General features: G+C 38.0%; 1 protein-coding gene across 1 annotated transcript in view; it reads right to left on the bottom strand.

Moving 5' to 3' along the window:
* The window catches only part of EML6 (echinoderm microtubule associated protein like 6), a 114,449-nt gene that overhangs the window by 11,888 nt on the left and 78,458 nt on the right, over nucleotides 1-24,103 (bottom strand). The window contains exons 19-30 of the mRNA XM_010288035.1: nucleotides 23,569-23,680; nucleotides 22,707-22,834; nucleotides 20,958-21,099; nucleotides 19,601-19,753; nucleotides 19,198-19,329; nucleotides 17,288-17,376; nucleotides 16,504-16,680; nucleotides 16,196-16,397; nucleotides 15,840-15,966; nucleotides 3,723-3,801; nucleotides 2,364-2,493; nucleotides 1,057-1,155 (exon numbers count right to left, since the gene is read on the bottom strand). Of these exons, the coding sequence (XP_010286337.1) occupies nucleotides 1,057-1,155; nucleotides 2,364-2,493; nucleotides 3,723-3,801; nucleotides 15,840-15,966; nucleotides 16,196-16,397; nucleotides 16,504-16,680; nucleotides 17,288-17,376; nucleotides 19,198-19,329; nucleotides 19,601-19,753; nucleotides 20,958-21,099; nucleotides 22,707-22,834; nucleotides 23,569-23,680 (1,570 nt within the window). The remainder of the gene's footprint in view (nucleotides 1-1,056; nucleotides 1,156-2,363; nucleotides 2,494-3,722; nucleotides 3,802-15,839; nucleotides 15,967-16,195; nucleotides 16,398-16,503; nucleotides 16,681-17,287; nucleotides 17,377-19,197; nucleotides 19,330-19,600; nucleotides 19,754-20,957; nucleotides 21,100-22,706; nucleotides 22,835-23,568; nucleotides 23,681-24,103) is intronic.

Genomic DNA, 24,103 nt, shown 5'->3' with positions numbered 1-24,103 from the left:
TAAGCAGGAATATTGTTGAACTTTTTGGGTATATAGGTTTTTATACACAAATATCGCAACAATATTTAGTACTTTTCAGGTTAAAAAAATGGTATTAAAAAGAAATGTTAAAAGACATGCAGCTTTAAAAAAATTATTAAATTTAAAAGTGAAATTAATCTATAGTTTACAGAATATCAACCAAAATCAGAAACGCTGATTTCATGGGCTCTGATTGACAGAACAGAAAAAGGGCCTTTAACAGTCACCTTTTCCGTGTCCTAGAAATCTGTATTTTGAACAATTTGACAATACGTTGGGATTTTTGTGTTTACTCAACTTTCAAATTGAAATGACAGCACTCCATACAGGTGGCAAAGGCAGTTTGGCATCTATTACCATTTTTCTGCCCCCTGTTAAGTTTACTGATTACAGAAGTTATGGACTTGAGTCTCCTTCCAGAATGATATAAATTAGAATGACACCATTACTTTTCATGAAGTTAATGTTCCAGTATTAAGCTGGTTTAAGTGAAAAGCAACAGTTCTCAAGGCGCGGGAGTCTAACCGGACTCTCTGTGTACATCATAAACACATAAATACATATGGCTTCACAACCGGCCCCTTACACGTGTTGTAACTTCTGTGGAAATTGCACTCTGTTTCCTTCCTTTTCCATATAGCTTTTGTACCTCTGCATAGAAAATTTTCATTATTGTGTTTTCACTGCTAAGCATTTTGCTGCTAAACAGTGCCTTGGATACAGGAGAGAAAGAGGGAATTCTATAAATCTAATGATTACAGATGAATGAGATTATTTAGTGCAGTTTATCAAAGCTAGCTTTCTGACATACAATTGTACTACAACTAACTCTAAAATCGAATGACTCACAATCAGAAGTGAAATTGAAATCCTAAGAAAATCCTGAAGCTTGATTAACTCTCTAAAATCAAAGAAAAAGTTTGAGGACAGTAACGCTGCCATGTCCTGCTAAAATTCCTACACAGAAAAGCCCAAAATAAATCAGTGCCCCTGATAATTTTCCAGTAAAACTTTCACATATGGAGAGTCACCTACCGATCTGGCTGGTAGCCACAATATTTTTGTACTTTGGGTGCTGATTCACAGTTAGGCAGAGAATGTCATCCGTATGCTCCAGGTAGAAGCTCTGACTCCCTAATAAAATTCAAACATGTTTTTATTCACAACAGTATCGAAGAAAGAGCCACCACCGAAGCAGAGACTATTCAAGCAGCTTGTTGCTACACTGGTGCCGGACTCTCCCGGGGATGGCTGGGAGCAGGACAGTAACGGCGTCGACAGCCGCTCTGCTCTCATTCCCAGGCACCGTTAGCAAATGCCCCATGAACATAACTGTTGACACAGCCAGAGATATATATAAAAGTGATATCTGGTAAACTAGCTATGTCCAGGGAACCAGGAATCAGCCCAAGAATCATCCTGTAGCCTCCCGTAACTGCACAAAAGAAAAAAACTAGGGCCCAGGTTTCCCAGTAAATCAAAGCAGTCAGCGGGAAGCAGAGTGGAGAGCAAAACCCCCTGAAGGCTGCGCTTTGCAATTTCCTCCCAAGGGAAAGGGCCCCAAACGAACAGATGGGACCGTGCCTCCCAGCTCCCCGGGTCAGAGGAATGGAGTCCCTGAAGGTCACCGGATGTGACAGCTTTGCTGCCTCCCCCCGTTTGGCAGCAGAGCCGCTGAGCGCACTGCTCTGACCATTTGGTTCACTGTGGCACCAAGAGGGAATAAATAAAGCCAAAATTCCTTTAATTCCTACCTTTTTTTCTTGAGATCTAGGAAGAATAGGGAGATGTTGGCCCTACAACTTAGGGCCAGATAAATATTTAGTGGTTTTTCTCCTTTTCATCACCAAAAAGGCAGGGAATATTTCTATCCCTTCCAAAGACCAACTTGCTCACACCGTATTGCATCAAAATGTGCCCTTCCCTGGCATATGACTTTGCTAAAACAACTCAAAATGAAACAATGGATGTTACTGCTCCTAACATTTTTGGGGGTACTGGTCATTTCATAACCCAGGCTTTCTCCTCTGAGAAATCCATTCCTGTGTCTTCAGTGGGGATTTTAGCAAGGCACAACTGCAGAATTAGAACAGGTTTTTATTACACCTCCTAGCAGAATCTTCTACGTGCTGAAAGCAACAGCACGGCTCTACAGCATGACCTGAACAGGAGAGATGGTCAATCAGATACAATAGTCATATAAATATTTTTTTGCATTATTTATCAAGATGCAAAATATGAGAAAGTTACAGGAACGTTAAAAAGTTAAGACTTTCACAATCTGAAATATTTCACTTGTAAAGCATTTTGTTATCTCAAAGTATTGTTTCAAGTCGAATTACCAGTGGAGAGATTTTGAACTATGCCTGCTGCAGCTGTGTGGAAAATAATGTCAGCACCTTCATTTAGGTAATGAAGGTTGTTGCGGCAATCAAATCCTCTGTATCCAAAAACATGGTCTAAAGCCAGCTCCTAGTCAAATAAAACAAAAAGAAAGAATAAGAAGTGAAAGAAGAAACAAGGAGATTACAGAGTTTGGACCACATAAGCGCAGTTCTAAAGTAACGACACAAGCTACAAATATCTTGTAGAGGCAACAGAATAATTAAACAATAATTAATCAGTTATCTCCGTTCTTCTGCTAATTTATTGAGGCATGACATTCTCACAGACTATCTACAATGCTTTAATCAGTCAACTAAGGCACTGCATTTATATCATTTATGTAATAATTCAGCTGGCTGTAAATGTTTTGTTTCTGTAAATTTCCAATCAAAATACATACAACTTACAAAAAAGGCCCAATTTTATTAATCTTCCCATCAGAGTTTCATAGCTCTTTCATAACTGTATAGCAGGTATTTGCAAATATCTTTACTTCTACTCTAAGAGTCTTCAAAAACCATTCTTGTAAACTACCCAATTTTAACAGACCAAATTCTGACCTTAAAGTCCTTACAAGAAGCAAAGGCAGGCTATAAGTAACTCTACAATTAAAACATTGATCAGAGGTGTAACGTCAGCTTACAATAAGCAATTGCCAAGGACATTTCCTCCAGAAAAACAGTGATGGTTAATGGATTGTTGTTAAAGTTGCTTTTATAGCCCAGAAGACAGACTTAATGAATCTGTTCCAAACACAATTAGGGCTTATTTTGAACAATTTGAATGACATTGACAGCCAAGCAATTGTTGCAAATTCTCCACACAGACCACAGAATATTCCTTGTTCAGCATATTACACAGAAATTCCAAAAGGCAGGGGGGGCTACAGTTTGGGGAAAAATGTACGTTACAAAGTAATTGAATAAATTTCATCATTCAAAATCACGCACGTGATTTTTCATGTGTGAAAGCGCAGTTTCTGATTGTATTTCCCTTGGGGTTAGGTAGCGAGCGTGGGTTCTACTGTGGGTGTACATACACCTCCCCTCTACCTGCCCTTCAAATTAAGAGACAAATTTTGGGGTTGGAGAGATCCGACATTATAAGTAAGCTTTATCACCCTGAATCTGAGGTTCTTTCCAACAGACGTTGCTGTCTATCGCATCTTCTGGTGTCTGCCACTAGGGCTGCAAGCACTTTCTAGAAATTTCTTTTTCTTTTCTACCTATACATGACTTTCACTGCCCTCAAAATAGGGATGAATTTCACCCAGCACATATTACTTATAAAGCAAATGAAAAAGCATTAAGCCTGACCTCAACCAGTCTCTTTTTTTTGTTGATATTGTTCTTTTGCAGTTTTTCAGGTTGAGGAGCAGCTCTGCTAACTGGTGGCCTGAAACAAACATTTAAAAAAGACGACAATCAACATGCTGGAAAGGAAAGTAAAACCTTCAAAACCATAGCGTATGTTTTGGGTGTGAACAGGAAATGGCCAACTGCAACTACATGAGCTTAATACAAAGCTTTTTTAGACTTGTACAATAAACTGACTACACCCATATGCGTTTTGATGGAAAGAGCAGAAGTAACATTGATGTAGATTTTGTGGATGAGCAGTAGAACAGACCACTGTACAGCAATTTCATTTTTTAAAAATCATAATGATTTAAGTCCATGGGAAAAACCTTGAATACTAAATGATAGTAAACTGTTGCTTTTAGAAATGGTCTAAAAGATTTTCTACAGCTGGCAGCTGACCTTTCTCAACCTTGCTGCTTCTGAGAAGCTCCATCACAAAACCTTGACAAAACTTTATAAAAATCTTCTCAAAATCATATTAGAGATAAAATTATTACATTTTAAAATGTACAAGTCATTCATCCATGTGAATTTAACAGACTAAAGCCAGCAAAGCTTTTTTAATATAATTACAGTGGCTAAAAGTATCTAGAGACAAATGTAGAATGCAGACAGAAACAAAATTTGATTTGTGCAAATGGTCTTTAAAGACAGATAACCTAGAGGTTATCTGCTACTATTTGACTTGATCCTTCCAAGAAAAAGAGAGGCGCAAACCTAGGAGGAGTAGAGGCAGCTCAGCCTCTAGAAGTTCATGACCTTACAAAATCAAACGACCGCTGCAAGGGCTCCACTTCAGATGACCATTGTGTTAATTTAAGCATAATGATTCTCCCTTTCTGTTAACAGAAATTCATGAAGGCTAATTCTAAACCTGTCAACAGCAGAAGACAGCCATAAAAATTGCACTGGATTACTGGGGAAATAAGCCGATAGATATCCGGCCTAGCTTCTTTATCATGTTTGATCATCTTTTACTTAGAAAATGGATCTTGCTAGAAGGTTGGGGTAGAAGTGGTGATGGCAAAAGAAGAAAACCAGATATTATGGTGAGATGCTTGCTCCAAAACATCACTTGATGGCTGCTGTTAATAACACAAAACAGATTCTGGAGACAGGGTTAAACAACAGTGGCGTTCTGCAAGTAAAACAACCCCCAAAACGCCTGGCCTCAATTTATTTAATAAACACTCAAATTTGGAAAGCTTTTGCAACAGTTTAAGATTTCAAAAAGGTGCAAACTTGATATACATTATATATGCTGTGAAAATTAGATTGTTCTTGTCCTACCTACCATTAATTCTCATTTTGCAAAAGTTAATTACAGAAGAATTAAATCCCTTTAGCTTAAAGGGACCTCCTTTTTCTGGAATTGTATTTTTTATGGAAGGTATTAAAGGCAACAATTGACAAAATGCACAGCTAGAACACTTATTGCTACACAGCTAGAATACTTATTGCAGGAGTAAGGAGCATGAAAATCTGAGCTCTGAAAAAACGACAGAACAAAGCTGGAAGTAAACAAACCAACCGACTTCTTAAGCAAACAAGCAAACTCACCACTTACTAGCAAAGTACATTAGCAGGTGATCTTGTGACATTAAAAGAGAGAAAGAGTTACCTTGATCCCCTTGTAAGCAGCAAACAAAGCCAAGTAAGAAACTTAATACGGTTTAGGTGTACGTCTGACCACTTTACTCATGCACAAGCATTTTTAGAGTCGATCAGTCATTCCTTTGTGGCACAAAACATGCTATTGAAGCATGCCAGCAAGAACTAAAACAGAAATTAAAGAGTGCACCAGTCTACAAATTCAGAAACGTCATACCCTGGCAGCCCTGGGCGTACTCTGAACTAAAGATCCTACAGGACGGAGGAATAAAAGGAAGCTACATCCATGCTTCCTGCACACTTTATACTGAAGGAGAACGTGATTCCACGTGTTTGCTTATTTTCGGGTGCCTGACGGGGATGGAAACTTGTGGAAACTTAACAGTCTCATAAGCACTGGGGGGAATTTCACACAATGGATGCTTGTTTTCTATCCTAGTTCAGCCCGCAATTTAGCCTCATAACTCTTCATCAGTAGGCCAACTCGCTTTCGGGGACAGCTTGTACTTTTTTGTTCACGGGGAAACAAGTACCTTTATTTTCTCTGAAAGTGGTCGGTCAGGTCACGTTACATAACCATCAGTGGTAATTGGACCGAATAGCAGCGCAATCACCAGTAGAGAAGGGTCGGAGGAAACTGTTACAAAACTTAATTCTCTTACAAAATAAAATCATTATGTGATGCTAGAACAGCAAAAGCCATTTCAGCCCAGATTTACTAAGGCCTTTGAATCAGCACTTATGAAAATAAGAAATCATTTTCTTGTATGCTTCCTGCTCTTTTTTCTGTTTTAGTGTAATTTCAAAATGGATCATTTTTACATTTCTTTACCTAGGAATCTCGGTTAAAGTTGGTGACAAGAGCAAGCCAAAATTTTTCATGAAAGCGAGAGAACACTATCACTATGACATGATTGATAATCACTAGATTGTAAGCATGAGATTTCATTTGGAAACATACACATACACACATATACTTTTATATATATCTATATCTATTCACAGTACACACAAACACAACTGTTGTGTGCATTCATATATACATGTACATGTATATATACACAGATGTATGCATTCATTGCCTTATTATCATCTTAATAAAACAAATGTAAAGCAGCATCAAATTTTTAACATTTTAACAAGTCATTAATTTTTAACAAGTCTGTGACTACACCTAACTTATTCTGACACATAAGATGGCAGTGTCAAGACAAGAAATTTGCACCGTAGCAAATAACATATATTTACCCTTTTTGACCTACGCAATCTGCATTGTACATTCACAGGAATCTGTGTTTTTTTTCTGTGCTGTGTGTTGTTAGTACTTACTTGACAATTCCCTGCCTCCAAAGGAAAGCAAGTTAAAACATAATACAAGCATTAACGGTTTCTCTCCAGTAATTTAAAATAAATGCGCTTATGTTACGTTATGGGATGAACAAGGTCCAGGAAAGATAAGACACACTCAGACATTAGAGGGCTTTCAGTTCTTTAGATACTGTGAATACAGCAAATAAAATTTCTATTACTAAGATTATCTTGATGATATGCTTACACAAGTATGCACGGTTATAAATCAGTGAGATAACTCCAGATTTAATTGACAAAATCTCACCCACTGTCTTTACGGGTCTTCATGCAGAAATGTAACAAGGTGCAAGTGACAATTCATTCACTCTCACCTAACCAAGGCGGCTACCTGAAACGGCCAAGGCTGATGAGTAGAAAGAAGAGCCTAAATCCTGGGTGGGGGGAGCAGGCAGCACTAGGACAGGGAATAACAGATGAACATACCGAGAGCTGGAGGGGGACGGGGAAGAGGGAATGGTGTTTTGGAAGAGTGGGAAACCTTGAGGGAGAAGAGAGACATGATCTTAGAGAACGGGGCCAAAGTAAGGTCGGCGGGGAAGCTAGATCTATTTAGACAGAAAATAAAGGAGAGAAAAAGCAGACCAAAAATTGTTATGATCAATTCTATGGGACAGGGATAATCAACTCATGGTTCTAGAACACAGGGCATAATTGCCCTCTGATGAGAGACGCTGTCTGCATCAGTACTAAATTGCTGAGGACACAAATATTCTGTTCTGAAGGCAAATGGGAACACAACTGCGTCTTCAGAAACAATATTGCGTGAAAGCGACAAACAATGAGGTCTGGAGCAGAGACAGATGGACAAAAATGTCCTGACACCGAGAAGGTGACGGGCTGGGCCCAGCAGAAATGAGTGGGGAGGAAGCTGAAGAGAGTCCAACTGCGCAACTAACGTGTGCATTTAGATGGCTACTAACTGGAGAGGGCATATGCTTGGTTGCTACACAAAAATAAAAGCAAGCACGACTGCTCCCAAGAAGCGAAAGCAAGGTTCAAAGAGAAGTAAGATGATCCACTACTGGTAGGTTTGTTTGGACAAGAGAATTAAAAATACAAGATCTAAAAAAATTTACTGTTCGTTTCAGAAAAAATGCAAAAGCGACTTTTAAAAGTACGCTTCCACTAGTTGACAGGAGGGGGATTCCCAAGTGCCCTAAAACTGCTGAAAAACTCCTAAAGCTTTAAAGAAGTGACTAAAAGATTTGGTGAATTCTAGACCCTTGGATTTTCCCATCCCAACATACATAGGAGTTATACATACAACTTTTCCTGCTTTTACTTTTCCTTTACATTTTGTAGATAACACAAGACAACAAAAAAGAATAGTATTCAATATGAAGATATGCTACTTTTTAATATAGTGCAAAAGCAAAAGCTGAAACAAAACTAGAGGGAAACATCAATTGTGATCTAAATCAGTTTTTAAAAGCATAGCACTGAAAAAGCCTTAGCATGGTTACAATATTTATGATTTCACATGTATGCTGATGCACTCTTTAAAAAGAAAAAGAAAAAAGAAAAGTTATTGCAGAGCATATGGTAGAGATAGCCATTTTTGTATTTTGTACGGGAAGCTAGTCATTGCATTCACATGTCATTCTAGTTCAGTCTCCAAATGTGAAACAAGCAGAAAAGCAGATTAATAAGAAGGATAATCAGTTCTAAATGAAATCTGAAGGCCTTTATTATTTAGAAAGTTCATTGTTCTAAACATTTTGTAAAGCTGTTAATCTAAACAACTATTGTAAATAGGCTGGCCCTATTGCATAGAGATCTGCCATACATAATACACTGGACAGACCGGGCTGTCGGGAAGATCCCTCAGCTGCATTTGCCAAAAACAGCTTCAGGGAACACATTGTAACACACTTTAGGCAAAACCTGAATTTCTGACTTTGAGCTAAAAAGTTTTGAAGACCTCAGCTAATGGGACTTCAGGAAAACTCTCTCCGTATACTACCGAGGCACCAGAATCAACACAAATTTAGCATGTTCTGCAAGGTTCTTCTCTTTCCTGAGGCTTCTCTCCGGGTTTGTGATAGTGTTTGAGAGGAGGAGTCTTTTCCATTTGTTTTGTTATGCCTTACGTAAACTCTGACACATTTGGAAGCTATGCTCACTATATAAGTAAAAATATTCAACCAATAGTATACGGAGAACTTTTGGGCTAGAAGTAAAACACAATAGGCAGATAAAATAGCATCCTTCCACTGCATAAAAAACCGTAGCAGATCCAACTCTTTTGAACCTTCATGGACTAAAACCTACACAACACCACTCAAAATAAGCTGAGTATTTCTAACATTAACCTCAGTGCAGAGAGCACTCAAGTTCAGAGGCACAAGCGTTGCTAACACGTTGTGCATTGTGACAGTATCAGCATCCCTCCGTTCCACACCCGCTCGGTGTCACACAAATGAAAAAGACCTTTGGGCCAGCTTTGTGCTGACCTGTGGGAGAAGCGAGATTGACTCCGAGTTCAGTAGGTTGGCAGGGACTGTAAAAATACCAGTCACAATGCATTCAAGCCTTGGGGACAACCCGTTATGAAACCAGCATGCTGCCAAATACATTTAAGATGCATTAACCTGACATAATACAGTTCAGAAAGTAAAAGTGACTATTCCAAAGGATGCTACTCAAACAGTAGGTCTCTGCTGAAATAAGTTATTTTCTCTACCCCAGAGATGTGTTTTTCCAGGTACATTTTGAATAGTTCCCACCTACACATAAATACAACACAGATTCACATTCAAAGCTTTTACACTGCACCCACAGAAGTGCGCATGTAAAAGTGCATGAACAAATTTTGTAACCATATGTCTAATAAGTCAGTTTATGGTACAAAGGCTTGTACTCACCACTTGTGGGGGCTACTTTGAAAACTTATGTAATTCAGGTCTTGTTTTTTTAAAGAAATCAATTATTATTCTTTTGATTATTTAAGAGAGAAAATCCAACTTCTTCATCTTCTTCAACTTCTCATCTTTATCAGAACATATGATTACAAATGATGCGTAAGAACACAATTGAGAACAGGCTCCGAGACAGGTAACTCACGGGAAGTGAGACAAGCCAGTATGTTAAGAAAACAGAAAACTAGACAAACATGCTAATGCTTGCTTTGTGTTTTCTACGCATTCAACCTCCTTTAAAGGGTTTTCCATCACCGGGTATATTACAAGAGTTGTCAGTTTATGTAGAGTCATGCAAATCAAACTGAATGAAAGCTGCAAACATAGGATATATGTTAGCGGTTAGTCGAATGCAAAATGCAAACGTATCTTTGCCTTTTGTATTAGTAACATAAATACAGTCTTCACGCAAGCCTGTTTTACTTCTTGTTATATAAATTCTTTGCCAGTTAAAATGGTCCCAGCTCAAAAGCTAGCCCTTTTCTGAAATGAAGCACAATTCCTAGGTAACACACAGTATAGCTTACAATTGTCCTGGATTGTCTGGGACAGTCCCACCAGTGACCAAGTGGTCCCGTGGTGTGGGAGCACTGCTCTTGGAGCTCCCACACCGTGAGACTGCTCCTGCAGCACCTCTCATTGGCACCCCACTTCTGTACCATACGGGCAGAACAAAGAAGAGGATGCCAATCAGAGGAGCAAAAAAGGGAGAGAAAAATAAGGGCGGGTGGGGAGGATAGAAGGACAGACATGGAAAGGGAGAAGAAGAAAAACAAGAAGGTTGGGGAGAGGAGAGAGAAACAACAATCAATTAATTATCTTAACTGAATGCACGAACTAATACAACCACAAGATATAAAAAAACTGTTCCTCAGCCTCATCTCTCCTGTTATTTTTTCATTCTAAAGCTGTAACTGCTGACAGAGACAGTAAATCCTGGGTCCCCCCACCAAATACCAGACCATGATTTATTTCAAATCCTGCAAGTAAAATCTATCATGTATCTTGTAAGTTCCTCCAAGATATTTGCAGAATCATTATTTTCATTATGCAAATAAATGAGACCGGAAAAGTACATTTGATAAAGGGTTTTAATTTTCTTTTCTAAAGAAAAACCTTAATACTATCCCCAAGTTTGTCATACATAAGGATTTTTTTGCCCTTTATAATAATGAAATTTCTCTGCCCAGTTTGCTTAGGGGCCCAATACCCTGGAGAAGGCCAGTGTAATATAGATTTCCTTTTCATCTTGCTGGATTGTGCTAAGCACAAAGCACATCCTAGATAGTACTGGAGGATGCTCAGCAGCTGCTCAAAGTCGCAGTTATCTTGTATCAAGTATTATGTCAAATCTGTCCTCCTACTCTCTTTCCCATGGTGGGGGAGAGGAGGGACAAGAATTGCTGGCTCAGCTCTTTTGACAGAACAACAGTAGAGTAAGTCTTTGTATTAACCTGGAGGGAGTCACTTGTGAACTGCTGACTGCTTTCCAGAAGGGAGGTGGTTATTGCAAAGCTTTCCCCTCATAACCCGGCGCTGCCTATATCAGCTCTCAGCCACATACTTTGCAACCTTCTCAGGGGACATATCACAGATCTTGACATCAAACTCCTCCTGAATTGTACAATGATTTGTTATTTCTAGACAGATAACGTACTTTGATGTTTTCAGATTCACCAGTCCTAATATTACAGAAGCATAGAGTCCTGCAAGCTTATTCTAGCAAACACAAAGGTTAAAAAGATGGAAATGTAACTACAATAGAGAGGAAAATGAACCAGCCATCTTCTTGAACCAAAACTGTCTCCTAGATGTCACAGGGTACCTTTGAAGTGTATTTGTATTACATAAGCAGGCAAATAACTTTTAAAGCAACAATTCACCCTCTGAATATTACTATTTAAAGAAAAAAACATAGCTTAAAGTATTTACCCCCAAGAAGCAGCTCAGAGCAACAGCCCCAGCTACTCCTCTCTTGCTTGAGGTGGAAGCTGGAAGCTTGTTTTTTTTCCCCCTCTTTTTATGTTTTCTTAATTTAAACTTACTTAGTTTAATTCTGGGTTTCTACATGCTATACCTATGAATAACTCACAATTTTTCCTCTCAGACACACAATGAAAATACAGCAAGGGGGAACACTTCTTTCTTCTTGGAACCTCACTGTATTTTGCAATGAAGTGAGCTGGCAGTTTTTCAGGTCTTGTGATTAACTCACCACTTCTATCTTAAATGGCCTTCCAGCTTGTAACATAATTTTTCAAAATTTAGACAGTATGTTATCAGTCTCAGAGTATTCATAGTGCACCATCTTTGAGGTCTTCATACGGACATACGGCATAATTACAAAGAGGAAAGATTTGGGATTTGGAATATTTTCTCCAGACAATCTCCCCCCTCAGAAGACTACCAGGTTCTCCCACGTACCTGCCTGAAAGAGAATGGAACACATCCTCTTGGTTCCCTTCCTCATATCTGATGGGACTAGGAGAGGCTACTTCAGCTGAGCCTTTTGCAGAGAATGTAAAGCTTTGTGAACTGACTTCAATATTACTTGTTGCCATCTTACTCAACCCTGTGCACAGAGATTTCAAGACTCCACATCCTGAAGACCTGCTGATTTAGAACTTCGGTTTTGCCTGAAGACTTACAGTTTAGTACTTGTAGACTTTTAATTTCATCTGGCTTGATCGACTGCCACTTTGGACCCTTGTAGGTCCAAAGCAAAATCAGCCCGGTGCTTTCAGGAAGCTTTTAGAATATGGTCAGACAAACCCTTCCTTAGCTGCTGCATTCTTTTGTATTCTCAGAAAAAATGAAATCTGGCAGAGCTACAAAGCTTGCCTCATAATTCTTATGTCCTATGAGAGATATCAGCTTCACTCTGAAGCACTCCTAATTGGGAGTGTCGAGATTCTGCATAAATTGTGCGCATATTGGTACAACTGGTACAATGGTACAACAAGCCATGGCCAAAAATCAAAGTCTTTGACAACTGCAGTAGACAACACACTAATCTCATTTTACTGCATCCAAAACCCTTCTGCATCCCACTACCTTTCACAGCTTAAGGCCCTATACCAGCACAACACCCTCAGAAACTGCAGTTTTGCCTATATTGGACCATAAAATTTCTGCATCTGTTTGACTAAAAATTCTGGTAATTTACATTAATCCAACAAAGAAAGGGAAGTGAATATACCTTTGCCTAACAAGCTAGGTATGAGAAGTACGGGATCTGTTGACAAATTTATCAGAACAGCAAACTGCAAATACCAAAAATGTGATTATATTGAAGTAGCTTGAAGGAAGACACATGAAAGAGGACATAGTAAAAATGTGTAGCATAGCTGTGACTCTATAGCAGAAAAGATGGAAAGGACAGTTACAAGGGTTTATTTTAAAGCTAATTTAAAATGAAGTCTAAACCTTTTGATTATATAGAAACAGTAAGAAGAAAAAAAAGATACGGAGAATGTTAAAACCTTCCTTTTTGCTCTCTTCAGTCTAGAACATGTTAGGAGATAGATTATTCCTTCAGATGGACTACGGCATGCTATTTTCATGTGCAGTCATTATGAAGAGACTATTATGGAAATCAGAGGCAACCTCAGTGCAGAGGAGGTGTCTACCCATTTAATTAGGCCCACCAACCATAAACAGAGTGGGCAGTGTGGAAACACTTGGGCATACTAGAGAGGAGATTCCAGCTTCTGTGTCGCTTTGTAGCAATGGATAGCACAAAGCATGTTTTCCTTACGTTACGAATTATCAGTGTTAGTGCGACAAAGAGGAAGCCTGCTTCACCTGTCTTGTTACGTGCTGCTCTGCAGGTACTGTATGTTTTGTTAAAAAGGTTGAAAAAGGCAAACTGCCTGTTCATTTCAGGGGGTGCCTTCCTCCACAGCAACGCAGCAGGTTCAGCTGAATCAGCTTATGCAGCGTAGGACTGAGAATGTGGACAGACTCATAAGACAGGAAGCCTGAAGTGTATGTGGCAGACTGAGATGCTCCTCTGAGAAGCAGGTACTTGCTTTCATCAGGCAGCAGACCTATGGCCACATTTCAGAGAAGGAAGGCTTCGTACGGACCCAAAGAAAAAACTGTGGTGATTTTCACTCCTGGGCTGAAAATCGTGCTGAAAAGCTGCAGAAGAGACGGATGCTTATGCTTATATTGCTGGTAATTCACTAGCACAAAACAACTGTAAGCCCAGCTTAATCGGTCAATTAAAGTCACTCTGCAGTTGCTTTTGCATCACCAAAGCAGAATAAAGCAGCTGGAAGGTACAAGGGTTTCTAAGGTAAAACATCTGGCCATGGTGCCTTTGGCACTTGTTATTTCATGTGTAATAACAATTTAGCAGTATTTGCCCAAAATAAAAGATTTTTTGTCCCTTTTTTAACTTAATCACAAAGCACTCGTGTTTACTAGATAATACACTATGCTTTTTTATAAAAAAATGGAGGAACAAAGACTTTATATGAGTAAATAAGAAAATGTAAAGCGATAACCTTAAAAGAAGGGGAAAAGAAATGGTTATAGGCCAACATTTCATTGAAAAAAATCACTAAACCTCCTGCTACATGTTTTTGTTAAAAAATTGCAATGAAAATAGTAACTATTCTAATTTTTCACACCCAACATTTGTTCTGCTTTCAAATACTGAGTGCAAAACTATTAATTATTACTTTCTGCCCATAATGTTCAGCACTGCATTCTTTGAGAGCTTTAAACTGATTTATTTTTCAAAGGTCTTCATGAGACTAGGAAGTATTACTAACTCCATTTTGTATCTTGCAAATCAGGACACCAAGGTGATTTAAAGCCAAAAATCTCAAAAGTTGCCACTAGTTTTCAATAGTCAAGTAAGAGAAACCTGAATCTGTTCAGTGTAATTACATGTTACGTTTGTTCAAAGAACTGCTTAAATGATCTCTACTTGCAGCTGGGATTATGCAGTTTTTCTCCAAATTCAGCCTTACATCTCTCAGCTGACAGCAGGAAATGAGGTACCCAGAGCTAGAGATTGCCCGTAAAAATATTCTATTTGCCAACCATCACCAAGAAGCTCTGTGACAGAAGCAGAAACAGCAAGGCAGCAGCTCCACAGGCTCCAGAGCGTTCTCTTCTTGCCATCCCAGCCTCCTTCTACAAACAGCCCTCATCTTTTGCAGCACCTGCAGCAGGGATCCTACAGTGCACCAGCACTTACTTCTGCACTCGCTGTGTTCCCTGAGGACTATGTATCCTGTTCTCTAACTACGGCACGATCCCTGTGGGGAGAACAATGAGCCATCACACTTCTGGTATTGTTATTAGTCATGTGTTCTGGGTAAACTGAGGGGAAACAACCAAGCTTAAATTCTTTCTGTGGGTTAACTCACAGCAGTCCTTTTTGTCAATGCCCAACATTGGGCAAAAGCAAGAAAACCCATGATAAAAGAATGATCACTTATAAAAAGAAATTCTATCGAAAGAAACTGCGTGGGTTCACAGTTGAGTCATCAACTGGATCCACAGTTGCAGATTTACTGTTCCAGATTACAAAGGACAATGTACTTTACTGGTCATAGTTAGTCCTGTTCTGTCCCAGCAGTCCTGTCCCTGTCAGAGTTTTTACTCACTCACTCCCCTAGGGCTGTGTTTCACTGGACCTCACCCTCTATGTTTAGCTCTTACCTCTTTTTCTTTACTGTCCTCTCTAATACTGTTCTCCTTCCAGCTTATTTTTTTCAGAATAATTCAGCCTAAGGCCAACATGTGCCAGGGGAAATCACAGCTTTAACAGTAACAGCCTGACACAACTATAAGCAACTGAAAATCTTTCAATGATAACATCACCAAAAGCCTTAACTACAAAGTATTTACAAGCTCATCCTATCACAAACACCCTGCTGCAGACAACTGTACAGCTACACATACTAATTAGGAAAGAATATAACTGCTTATGTGAACAGCAGAAGAGAACACAACACTCGCAGGTGTTTTGCTTACATATATGTTTTTTTCTTTATCACATTAACAATGTTGTACTCTATGAGCACCATTTTAAATGTTATCTTGTGAATTTTAAAATTCTTGCCTTATTTCTAAGGACAAATTTTAGTTGAATGAAAAGAGACTCAAAAGAATGCAAAGTACATTTGGAAACGAAAGCCTTTGTGTGACATACCTCTCTTCCACTGAAACTTCCTTCAGCTGTTGATGTGGTTTTGTCCCTTCCATCTCTCGGATGCTTACTGCATAGATCTTAGTGGTATAGTCAATTGCTTTTTCTCTTGCAACATCACTATCATAACCTTAGAGAAATAAAACATAAAATAAAACAACCTACTCTTCTACTCTTCCGCTATGAAACAAAACAGGAAGATCTGCAGCAATAAAAGGAAGGAAACAAATCCTACCAAGCTCTCCCTACACTGAACTTTAGCACATGAAAGTTTCTTGCCCACTTCAAGTTAAACGCCTGTGTGAGTCTCTGTGGAATGAAGACCAAATTAAAGACATGTTTTATACAATCCTTTTTACCTCCATCTTCTTCTGCATCTGTGTCTGATTCTTCACTATCAACCAGCTTACTCTCCTGAATGCCCAAAAATTCTCTGGTCCAGATCATCAAAGCTGTATCAGCACCACCTACAGTCAGCAGCACAGAATCATTGTGTAACCACCGAACATTGGTTACCTGTGCGCTGTGACCCACATACTTCTTGAATTTTGCATGCTGGCCCTGTAGCATAAAGAATTCGTATATTAGCAGGCTGACACATTGCGAACAGTGTCTTAATTCCTTTTCTTGCACAGTTTCTAATCACAGAAATAAATGCACTTATTACCTTCACTGGATATGAAAAAAGCTTCACAAAACCAAAATCATCTCCTGTAGCTAATAGTGTTCCGTCTTTTGTAAGACTAGCTGCATTTACAACGGTGACATCACTGTGCATGGGCCAAATTCCTTCACAAGTAGGACCAAGAACACATGTCCAGGTGTCCCACTCAATCTTCTCTATCTGCAATCAAAATTACCCCCAAAGAAGTAATCTTAATACATCCCCAATACACACTGATTTAATGCGTATATTTTTCTATGTATGATATTAACTTAATTTTTAAACTACTTTTAGTCCAGCTCATTAAAACAAATTGCATACCTTCATCAAAAGGCTTAAAACTTTAAATATTCTCACTTTCCCAAGGTAGAGCATGATTTGGTTACAAATCTCCTTAAAGATTTTCTGCTAAACACTGTCAGTTTTGTAGAATCGTATGTAACAATCAACATCATTAAAAGCCAGGTCATACTGTTGGTTTATAACCTGTATGCACACTGATTACACAGAAAAGAGGTGATTGTTCAGGAAAGGGGATTATGGGAAATTACTGCTATTAAACAAACAAAAATAAAGGTAGTGATAGAAACAAAAACTTGCAAGTTCTGCCATTTACAAATGCTAGGAAAGACACTATACAGAATGATTAAATAATTCTAACTCTAACCAGGAAAAATGTAGTATTTTTAAAAGAAAAAATATACCATTTGAAGACAAAATACGCTAATTTTCAACAATCCAGAAAAATAACTTTCACAGTAAAAAATCCAGTAAACATAATTCATACCTCAGCAATTCTTATAATATGCCTTTTCCCCCTTGGTGCTTCGAAAAATAGTTGTTCTTTGGCACCAGAATTGACTTGCAATAACTTTCCTGGATATGAAATAAGAGTTTATTATGAATCTTATTCATTATTGTTAATATTATGAATATATGAAAATATATTCATATATGTGAATATATTCATATATATGAATTACGAAATACATTTCTTTCGCTTGAATGAAAAGATTTCTGTCATAAGCTAGGAAATTATTCTCCAGAGAGTTATACATAGCAAAAGTAAAACAACTGCTTAGAATCACTCTCATAAGAATCCTATACTCCTGATTCACTGCAAAAGTAGTATCTTAAGAATCATGCAACATCCTTAAAAAATTACCATCTTGCAGGAAATCACTTTCTTCTGATAAGAAATATTTTGCTTGTATTTTCATCATCATTATAATGGAAAGTAAAAAAAACTTAAAAAGAGGTGTATGCTATTATTTTTACTAACGATTTTGCAACACAGCTTTGCCAAAAGTTAGAAACATTGTAAGCTCCTGCCTATTTTGCACTGCCTAGCTGGCATGTAGTCCAGCTAGGACACACCAAACTGTCCTTGAATATGAAGTTCACCACACTCGGGCACATACACTGATATTAGGAAGATAATCCTGCATGCAATTGACAGCATGCTAGCAAGTATTTGTGCATGAAGAAGCAAAAAATGCTTTCAAATTCAGTTTTACAGTATTTCTGATATAAGAAAATGAAAGCATTTTCTGAATTTTTCAAATTATAACAAGGGTAAGAATAATCCTGTGGGGATTTATTATCATAAAAGCAGTTCTGTGATATTGAAACTGCATAACTGCAGGGAAAGTACACTCTTAGTGAGAAACACTGGATTAGATTATCAACTGATGTCAACTAGTGCAGTTCCAGCACTGCTATATTTTGACTGTGCGTCTTGCCCTTCGCTACATGAGCTTTCTTCAGCCTGTTGGAATCACTGACAACAAGTGCAACATGGGACTAGAGTAGTATTATGCTCTTCCTATCTGACCTCGATAAGACAGGTTGTACAACTTAGTATATTATTCCTTTACATCTAGAAGTTCAGTTAGAGTTTCCAATAAATACCATTAAGGACACAATGAATTTTCAGTTTTCTTATACTTTATATCTGCACATGTAGCACATCTAAGAACCGGGTACTACAGATATGCAGGTAGTATGAGACAAATTGCTATTATTATGTGTACAACTATTAGGGTTGTAGAGCAGGCACACAGTGCTGTCTCAGCTGCAGCATGGCTTGCTTTAACTAGCTCAAGAATGGCACCCAGACCTGAACGGATTCTGAAAGGAGTTTAGCCCCTGCTGTTGTCAATGAGCTTGCCCCATATTTTGGGACTAGTGCAACAGGGGAAGCAGGGCTCAGACACACAGGTGGTTCCGCACAGAATCATATTAGGTCCGAGAAGGCTTATTTGCATGAGCTTATTATCAATCCTGCTAGACTGAATTAGTTGTGACAGTAAGGTGCTCTAACTTAATTGCAGTGATTGCTATGTAATGCTCAGCAAAAAAGAAAGGAAATTGGACATAAAAGGTGGAAAAGAAAAATGTGCAACACACTACAAAACTATAAAAAGAACAGGGCAGAGAAAAGCAGTACTATGTTCATAAATGACATTTTAGTCATATGTGGTCAGCAGTGACGTACCATGTACTCTGGTACAAATGCTACAAGTGAGGATGAATTCCACCAACAAACGTCATTGCACTGAACCCACATGGTGCTTGATATTGAAACATCATTTGTGTTAGTAGTTACAGTTTATCTTAGTAACTGGTACAAAAACAGCTTTCTGATACTCCGTTTTATAGGCATTTTAAATCAGTATCTCTGGTCAAACTTTTTACCTCTTGAATCCCAGTCAATGTGTGTGATATAGCTAGATGCACCTTTACAAATGCCAACTCTTTTGCTGGTAAGTACATTGTAAATATCTACAAAATTATCATGGGAAGCCACAGCCAGGTACTTTCCTGATTCTGCAAAGAAGAGAAACTGAGGTTATTAAAGGTGTGCATGTTAGAATTATTATTGCTATACACTTCTACTAGTGTAGTGCATCCAAATGCACCGGTTAGGGGTGGGCCCCATTACACTAGGCTGCATACAACCATACAGAATTCTAAAGCATTTAAATGTGTGGAGCACATATAAAGCCAGTCTACGTCCTGAACCCTCAATCTGACCTCTAGAGGAGAAAAACAAACTCCAAGATAAATACTGCCCTTTTACTTTATCACCTGATTATACCTCGTGAAAACTTTATATCTGAGATCATTTCCTTTCTGTGGTGAAAAGAGACCATATCTTCAACAGTGTCAGCATTTACCACCAGGAAACTCCCATCATTCAACCCTACAGCCAAGGCTTTCCCATCAGGAGAAAAGGCACAGCATCGTCCACCTACGAAAGAAAACAGAAAGGAGTATCTTAAGGTTTACAAACTTGGGATTGAGAACACCATCAGTAAACTGCAACTGAAAGGTTTTTTTACATCAAGTATATACTTTTAAAATAGATTTGTTAATTATTAAAACAAATATGTGATAGGCAGACTATGATTAATGTTTTACTGAATAGGAATGTATCCTCTGTTATAGGCTGTTCTTGAGTGGACAGTGGCGATTTGATCAGTCTTGAAATGGGTTTAGGTGCAAATACCACCTTCCAACTACGTTCTAGACACAACAATGATAGGAAAAAAAAAAGAAAGAAAAACCCCAAAACCATGCAGAAAGGAAATCCAGATGGAAAATTGAAAGACTTATTACGGGCAGCCTAACTACATGTCTTTCAGGGATACTACACTTGAAAGTTTCTTTGTTACGACTGAATAATGGTTACTTTCAGGTGGAGCACATTTAAAATAGAAAGGTACTACACTTCCTCCACTTACTTTTTGCCTCAACATTATTTCTGACCATAATCTCTCATACAGCTATCCTCATCTGTCCCTGAGTTCAATTCTCCAAAACATTTGACTCTGTTTTCCCTCAGCCAGTTAGAGTTCCTGTGCTCTGGACCTGTCACTGAAAATGAAGCATGTTGAATTTACACCATAAAATTTCCTGAAGGATATGAGGGAGCAAATGAAATAAGAGTAATTTTGAGAAGGCAGCATTTCAACATAGCTCATCTACTTTTACACAGAGGAGAGAACAGGAAAACAGTTCATTTTCAGAGAAGTTTGTATACGATGTGAAGTTCATAATGCCACTGAAGGCTGGATGTACTTAACATGCAGAAAATTTTGCATTTGTATAAGGAAATTTTTTCATGTCAGCAACAAATATGCTGGCCTGAAGTATTCTTAGGAAGGAAAAGGATTCTGAGGTCAACTCATTCCCCTTGGAATCAGAGGAAAATCGATGAAAGTTCATTTTATTACTATTCATTACAGTAGATTATAATCCCTTTCCTTTCTACCCTTTTCATTGACTTGACACATGCCAAAGACAATTTACTTCCTATGCTTCCAATTTCTTAATGACTGTGTCCTCTTCCTACCTAATTAATGCCTGTGATATGCACTGAAAGCAAAGATGGAACTGTAACAGAAATAGAGTAGTATCATTACTATCACAGTGCGTGGCCAAATGAGCATTACCTTTTTTGAGTTTCCTCACTGCCAGCATGCGGTGCTGGGAAGAAAGTTCCCAGATTCGTAGTGTTTTATCATCACTCACTGTTGCACAGACAGGCAAGAGAGGATGAGCTGCCAAGCCCCAGACTTCTCCTTCCATATGTCCCTAAAGGAAATAATTGAATATAAGAGAAAATAATGCATTTGGGTTTACGTAACGTGTTCTCGCACTTGCCCTGCCTCCTTTTACAAGTCTCAGGCAATAAGGCTTTCACCATCTCCTCTCAAAAATTTTCCACATTCAGAGACCTAAATGTCTGGTCTGTTTCCTCTGATAACCATCTAAAATATGCTCTTCCATAGTCTCCTCCATTGTTACTAGCTATAATTCCTGTTCTTCCAATACTCTCTCTTCCAGACTTGGAATGAACAGGAAATAGTTATGCCCCAAACGGGACTTTATCCTGAAATCCTAATATAGGCTAATCTGTCTTCAAGGTTTATGTAATGTTTTAGATCCTGGAGAACTTGTTTGCCCAACATACATGTACTTAGTTCTTTTAATCTTTCCTCAGAACTCTGTTTTCAAACTTTTTAATCACTCTTCCTGCTTTTTCTAGATTTTCTTCAACTTGCACACAGCTTGCTGGCACTGCATTTCAAGGTTAAATAATTTCTTACTATTCTCAATCTGGATTTCAGTTTGGTAACTGGCATTTTTGTTGAGGTGGAAAAATACCATTAAAAGAAAAAGGGGAGAAACTGTCATGACATCTTGATGACACCTCATGTATTTTCTATTTTTGCTCAAGTTGATGCATGCAAGCATGTAATTTAACATGGATAGCAATTATAACACTTCTTTTTATCAGAAAACTCACAGCAATCTGGTAATTTTATTATGTCTCAACCTTAGTATTCATGCAAAGAGAACTATATTAGGATGAGATTGCAATTCCAAATTAGTGAATGAGTTAAATAATTTATAAAATACAACTTCACACATTTAGGTTAGCAAGGCTCTCATGCAGGCAATAGAAATTTGAAATATTACTTTATGTGACCAGAACTAACTGGAAAGAAAAATACCAAAGAAACAATATTTTTCTAAAAAACCTGATAATTTAGTCAGTTATGGGTAACAAAAATAATAACTTAACAAATTACAACTCAGTAAATGATATATACAATTTTCTACATATAGACAGCAGGGTTATTCAAGACGCTAAACCAAAGCAACATCAAATACATCAGTGGGCATATATATGAAAATTTTTTAACCAAACTTTGCAAAATACTTTGTCTTGCAAAAGAGGTCTCTCTAGGCTTTGCAACACATGCAATGATAACTGTGCGTCACTGTAGAAAGCTGTCACAACTCTAAACCAATTTTCCACAAATTAATGTAGAATCCTTCAGAAAACACTATATTATTTCAGTAAAAGCAAATAAATAGAACCACACTGTCAAATAAATTGTGTTAGCTCTACTCATCATTTTTCATTTTTATGTTGAGTCCTAAACTGAATATATAAAAAAATTTATAAAATGTCTCATCAGCCTTTGAACTTAATGGACTGACTGTTTTACCTTCAGAATTCTGTAACCCACAGTGAATCTCAAAGTAATTTACAGAAGAAAGCAACAACTTCTGCCTGAACAAGGAAAGAAATGGTGGCCAACAGGATTAATGGAAAGAAAATTATTGGGAAAATCTTACAATGTCTTGCATTTCTACAGGGAATATTCTGATATGGAAGATCCATACAGTACCTGAACAAGTAGAGTCATAGGACCACTTTTATCAATTTCAAGTATCTCTCCATTTTTAGTTCCCACTAGTATATGCCCATGTCCTAGACTGATGGCTCGAATAGAGGGATTGTCTTCTAAAAGTAAGCCTGAAGAACACAAAGATATTAATTTTAGGCTGTTATTGTGAAATCAAAAAGAGCCTCATATCACCTACATTTTATATGGCTTATATAATCTATAATTAAAATCTGTTTAAAATCATGAAACGTGATATACACTTGCCTGATCAAACTAGATAGATAATCCATGGATTTAATTAATAGTTCAAGGGAATGGAGCTTGTGCTACTCCGTATTGCGGCAATATAAAGATTGATATTTTATTGCTTTCACAGTGACAGTGTGTAAGGGATTCAGATGCTCCAGCAACATGGACATTCCATGATTATCTGTGAATATCACTTTACGGACTTCCACACTGATGCCTGGCGAGGTACAATTTAACAGGCCTTTCCAACTCACAGGGAGCCTGGTCTCATTACATGAAATTTGGCCAGTTGAGGAAGCTAACTGCTAAACAGTCGAACAGATTTTGGAACAGACAGATTCACAGGCTTGCGACATTTCTTTTAAAAATAATTTCTTCAGGGAAAACAAAGGCAAATGTCACAGAATAGAGAAGGAAATAGCAGAACAAACTATAAATGGCAAAGATTGTGTGAAATACAACTTACATCGGTCAAAACACATAATTCCAGCACAGAATAGTAAGTAGTATATTACTGTTCCCTTTGTGTTCTGTTAAGATTGGACACCTATTACTGCCATTTTACCAACCTTCATGCAGACAGTCCTTACGAAAACACACTGAAAAAGATTACCTTTAGAACTAGCAGATAGCGCCGCTCTTTTGATAGCGTACGTCTTCAGACATCTTTCGAACATATCATCCCAAAGCGCCACAATTCCATCTTTTCCACCAGTTACAAAACCCTGTATGATCACAGTATGAAAACGTACACAAACATCAGTACTCATACATTAACGTTTAAAACAATTTTCTCCAAAAGCAGTATAAATTCCCCTTGGCATTTTATTCATGTCTCCAATTAAAAATACTGGAGCCTATACCTATGAGGAAAAAATACAAGGGGAGAAGATTTAGAGGGTTGCTTTTCTAGGGTTATAAAGACTTACAACCATGCAGAGTGCATATGATTGTAAACAGCAATGCTGGACCACAACATTTTTCTGCATGTGGAACTAAGCAATGGAAAAATATTTGTGTCATCCTTAGAAGAGACAGTAGTTTGTAATAATAGCTTCTCAAGTTATTCCAAATTCAATGGACTTAACAGATGCTTCAAACTGAGTTCTAATAATGCATAGGGACGGATTCTTTGATTAATTCCCTTG

This window comes from Phaethon lepturus, unplaced genomic scaffold (assembly GCF_000687285.1).
Source record: "Phaethon lepturus isolate BGI_N335 unplaced genomic scaffold, ASM68728v1 scaffold3795, whole genome shotgun sequence".
NCBI lineage: Eukaryota > Metazoa > Chordata > Aves > Phaethontiformes > Phaethontidae > Phaethon > Phaethon lepturus.
The sequence above is the reverse complement of the archived record's forward strand: the minus strand, read 5'-3'. Positions and strand labels throughout refer to the sequence as shown.